Genomic DNA, 5,049 nt, shown 5'->3' on the forward strand with positions numbered 1-5,049 from the left:
CACTGGTAATATCTGTGTGGGCTACAGCAGCCCCTTGCTATACAGGGAAAAGGTGGTGATAAGAGGCGCCCGTCTTCATTTTACTAATGCAGATGTGAATTTCATATTATGAAAAGCAGCTATTTAGAGCCATTCCTGTCCTCAGAGATTCGCAGCATCTGAAAAACTTGAACTCTGACAAGATGCATTTGGGATGGAATGTTTTATTCTCTCAGAATAAACCACCTATTTTTCTCCTGTGCAAAAACAATGCATTAGCAACCAGTATAGAAGCTAATTTAGAACATGGAGTACCAAATAGTATACTACCATATCTCCAAGGGGAAAAGCTAAAATTTATCTCATTTTCTTCTGATTACTTTTCATGTTCAATAAATACTAGCCACAGTGTCCTCCCCTAAATACTCATAAGCTCAACCCTAGTTTTATGAGCAAACTTTTGTCATGACCAGGTCCACCCAACTTCCTAAACTTCTACAATTCTTGGATGATAACTTCCAGTGACTTATTGGATAAAATATACTATTAGAAAACTTACATAGTTAGAAAAACCGACTTAGTTTTTCATGTGGATACTGGCCTCCATTTGAGATAGCTTTGGGAAGAAGGTGCATCTCCTATGCAGAGCTGGACTGGCTCCCTCTTTGTACAGTAATTTTCTCCTCATATTGTAAAGTAGGGTCTTTGTTATTCCATAGAGGTCCATAGAGATGGCTATTTAACAAGTTTGCTAGCTTCTCATATGGTTTTTGAACAAGCAAGCAGAGCAGAAGCCATTTTCTATCTGATTACCCCTCGATTTCTTCTTCTTCTTCTTCTTCTTCTTCTTCTTCTTCTTCTTCTTCTTCTTCTTCTTCTTCTTCTTCTTCTTCTTCTTCTTCCTCTTCCTCTTCCTCTTCCTCTCTCCTCCTCCTTCATCTATCATCTATCTATCTATCTATCTATCTATCTATCTATCTATCTATCTATCTATCTCTATCATCTATCTATTTATCATCTATCTATCCGTCTGTCTGTCTATCATTTGTTTTGATGGTCCATTTGTAGTACAAAGTAAAGATTAAGTAGGAGCCACCCCATTTCTTCTTACAGAGACTATTTCCATGGTGAATGACTGAGAACTGGTCGAAGTGCTGAAAATAAGAGACTGTGAGTGCTCAGGTATACAGGTCATCTACATCAACCTCCCCTCTCCCAAGGCTCAGGAACATCATGAAAGAGTGGATAGAAAGGATACAACATCCATTAAATGAGGAGAGGAGCCATGAAATGCTGTCTTCTCAACATGATGTGGCTGATGTCAAGTCACAGCAGCTGTGGCCACCTGCACAAGATTGCCCTAGTTGTGTGCCAGCATGGACGGGGGAGGTGCTCCCAAGGCCCTACCCCTAGCTGAGGCTGGGTTGACAGTTGATGGCTGTGGAGTGAGGGAGAAGAATACCCATCTCCTGTGCAGATCCGGACTAGTTCCCTCTCTATATGCCGAATCTCTCCCAGTGTTGTAACGTGGGATCTGGATATGGTGATCTCACTCTCCAGAGTGGCATAGTTCATGACCATTGCCTTGCACACTGGTGGAGTCCAACTAGTTCTTGTAATGGTCCCTACTGCTAGTCCCACACGAGAAGCATCTGTCAAGACAGCCAATCCTATAGTTCCTAGTTCTTGGTTTTTGTGTCTTTTACCTGAGCTGATACCTTGAGACATCTTTGAAACAGTTCCCAACAGTATGTAGCCTTTGTCAAAGAGGCCAAAGCTTGACAGGAATGAGACAAAAAAACAGCCTGAATTATTTACTTTTAAAATAATTTTCTGTTTTCTGTTACTTTGGGCTATCAGCCCCAATAACCAAAGCTAGCTAATGAACTCTCTTTCTATAATAACAACACACACACACACACACACACACACACACACACACTCTTCACTGATTCTGGTCAGTAAGGAACCCTTCCTAATACAAGCATATACCAGAAATTGATACACAGCTGTCATGCATCAGCCCTCTCTTTCTCATTTATTAGACCGCTTGAATGCCATCTCCTAGATTGAAAATTACTTGCAGTAGCAATGTTTGCATATATGTATGTGTATATTCACACATATGATTTTGTGTATCAGTAAACAATATAGAAACTACAAAGGAGAAAACATAATTTCTCTTTCTATCACTTTCAGGATTCACTTAGTATGGTTGTCTCATTTTACCAAAAACAACATAACTCCATTCTTCTTTTAAAATAAAAAAAAAACTCATTGTGTGTATCTGCCATGTTTTCCTTCTCCATTCCTCTGTTGTGGATGCTGCTTGGCTCCACAGCTTAGCTGCTGTGAACAGTGCTGCAATGAACAGGTATGTAAGCATCACACCAGCATGGGGGTGTTAGCCCAGTAGGGTATAGATGGGACACATGGTACATCTCCTGGCTTTCTGAGAAACCTCCCTTCTGATTTTCATAATCACTGGTGAACTTTACATTCCCACATGTTGCCTGTTCTGGGCTAGCCTCACAAGTTTAAAGTACATAGTGTTCTCCAGATGGAGTCTCTGAGAGGCTGCTTCTTTTCTTGAAAATGCTTAACTGTGCAGTTAAACAGAATCGGGTCTGCTTCCTGAGTCCTGCTGGTTAGTCCAGCACAGAACTCCAAGACTGCTCGGTTTGACAGTTTTGTATCTAACACCCAGCAGCATTTCAGTACAACAGGCGTCTGGCTCTGTTTAGTCCCCACACTATTGTCAGAGCAGTGGGACATCACTGGATGCAACTTGGATTTCGTCCAACAGGTACAAAGCCTAGCACTCAACCATGCAGAGTAGGTACAAGGGGATGAGGGTGTGGTTTTTACTGTCTGGGTACACTCCAAATACTTTTCCCAGCTTTTAATTTCTTAAAACAGAAATGATATTATGTCCAAAAAGGATTTGCTGGCTGTAACTTACAAATGCAAAGCTGAGTTCTATTTATTTTCTCATATTGTGTACCCAGTAAAAAAGCCAGCCCTGTGGGGAAGGAAACAGGTTGTATCCAGCATTGCTCTTGAAGTGGGAAGAAGATGGCATTATCCCTCCGATTACTAACATCTACACCGAGAGTCCAAGAGTCCCAATGTTTTAGAGAAGAACCTGGGACACAGTTGCAGAGCTTGCTCTTGTATGAGCTATTTCTTTCTCAACTATCTGCTTCTACATATGTCAATATAATGATTAAGAAAAACAATAGAACCCCTGCTCTATGGTAATTTGATCCTTGAATTGCTCCATAAATGTGGTTCTTTATTTTTCCACCTTCAAGTTAGATAAAGGAGAATTTTTCAATTGCTATTCCAGAAAGGGACGTTTGGATTTTATGAATTCTGTTGTTGAGTATCTGTAGGTATTCCCTATGAAGCTCTATAATGTGTTACTGTCATTTAATTGTCGACCTTCATAAGAGTTTCATAAACTCTACCATTGACTAGATTAAACAATGCCGTTAATTTACAGGTTCTTATAAGGTCACTGAAGGTTGAATATGTAGCCTTGAACACACACTTCGGGACCTCCATGTACATAAACTGCAACAAGAAACTTCCCATGAATGAATTAAAGCCAGTGGAAATAAAGAAGGAGAAAATAAGTGGTGGTGAGGGGAAGTTAGCATCATTTAAACATGAGATGTCACAAGCATCTTATCTTTGATGGAAACACTTCTGATGCATCGCCTTTAAAATTGCAGTAGCATTTAGCCATTATCCATACTTCTTCCCAGACAGCCACGGGCATTTTAGTTTCTTGCAATTATTTTCTTTCCACACTGCAGGTCCCTCTATGTCTTGCTATCACTCTCTTCAAAGCCCCGGCCACATCTCTGTTCCTCAGACTATAAATAACAGGATTCAGCAAGGGGGTGAGGATAGTGTAAAAGGCTGAGAAGATTTTGTCTTTGAGTGGGGTGTGGTAGGATTGTGGAAGCATGTAGGTGTACAAAGCAGCCCCATAAAACAACGTCACCACAATCACATGTGAAGAGCAAGTGGCGAAAGCCTTCTTCCTCCCTTCTTCTGACTTTATCTGATGTACGGTGACAAGTATCTGTGCATAGGACGTGATCACCACGGAGAAGGGGACCAACAGCATCACAACACAGCAGACATACATCACCATCTCATACATGGCCTTGTCACCACAGGCCAGCCTCAGCATCGTGGGAGCCTCGCAGAAGAAGTGGTTGATCTTGTGGGAGGCACAGAACGGGAGACTCATGGTGATGGGGGTGAGGAGAAAACTGTCCAGAGCGCCACCAAACCAAGAGCTGGCCAAAATAAACCAGCAGACCCTCCGACTCATGAGGACAGGGTAACGGAGTGGATTGCAGATGGCCACATAGCGGTCATAGGCCATAAGTCCCAGCAGGAAGAACTCGGCTCCTACAAAGCCCATGTAAAGAAAGTACTGGGCTGTGCAGGCAGCAAAGGAGATGGTCCCTTTGCCCACAACGTAATCTATCAGTATCTTAGGCACAATAGTGGAGATATACATCATGTCAATGAAGGAGAGATGGCTGAGGAGGAAATACATGGGCGTGTGGAGGTGAGGATCTATGTGAATGAGAAAGATCATGATTCCATTAGCCATTATGGCCATGAAGAACGTGGCACAAATAACACTGAAAAGGAATCCTGATGCTTTGTTGTGGGTAAAGAGCCCCACGAAGGTGAAGTCACTGGGAAAAGTTTTGTTTCCATCCATATGTCTGTGCTTGAGCTGGAAGCATAAGGAGAGAAGCAGCAGTTATCGAAATGATGAAGGCAAGAGGAATCATCACAAATCTGTCAATGAGATCCGTAAGTGAGACTCATTTGTCTCTTTCTGGGAAGCACTTTCTGGGAGGTCAGTTGCAGCTGCCTTTTTTGCCCATTTCTTCTTGTTGAGGAGTAACCTCCCAAAAAGTATGTTTCCCATGGCACAAAACTGAGTGGCTATTTGATAAACAGTAGTTGCTACAATAAGGTTTAATTATCATTGCATAGTATCTGAGTCTTGGAGAAGCGTCTTTCTTTAGAGCACAG

At 41.9% G+C, this 5,049-nt stretch overlaps 1 protein-coding gene across 1 annotated transcript; it reads right to left on the reverse strand.

Annotated features, from left to right (window-relative positions):
- Positions 1-3,778: 3,778 nt before the first annotated feature.
- LOC126512642 (olfactory receptor 2T6-like) lies at positions 3,779-4,729 on the reverse strand. Its single transcript, XM_050160520.1, has one exon. It carries the CDS (start codon positions 4,727-4,729, stop codon positions 3,779-3,781), a length of 951 nt encoding a protein of 316 aa, XP_050016477.1.
- Positions 4,730-5,049: the final 320 nt, after the last annotated feature.

The sequence above is a fragment of the Alexandromys fortis genome, unplaced genomic scaffold (assembly GCF_014885135.2).
Source record: "Alexandromys fortis isolate MF-2015 unplaced genomic scaffold, M_Fortis_MF-2015_v1.1 scaffold_116, whole genome shotgun sequence".
NCBI lineage: Eukaryota > Metazoa > Chordata > Mammalia > Rodentia > Cricetidae > Alexandromys > Alexandromys fortis.

Bases quoted from the DNA above. Each gene is read 5' to 3' on its own strand.
- LOC126512642 (XM_050160520.1), bottom strand. From the start codon at position 4,729: ATGGATGGAAACAAAACTTTTCCCAGTGACTTCACCTTCGTGGGGCTC.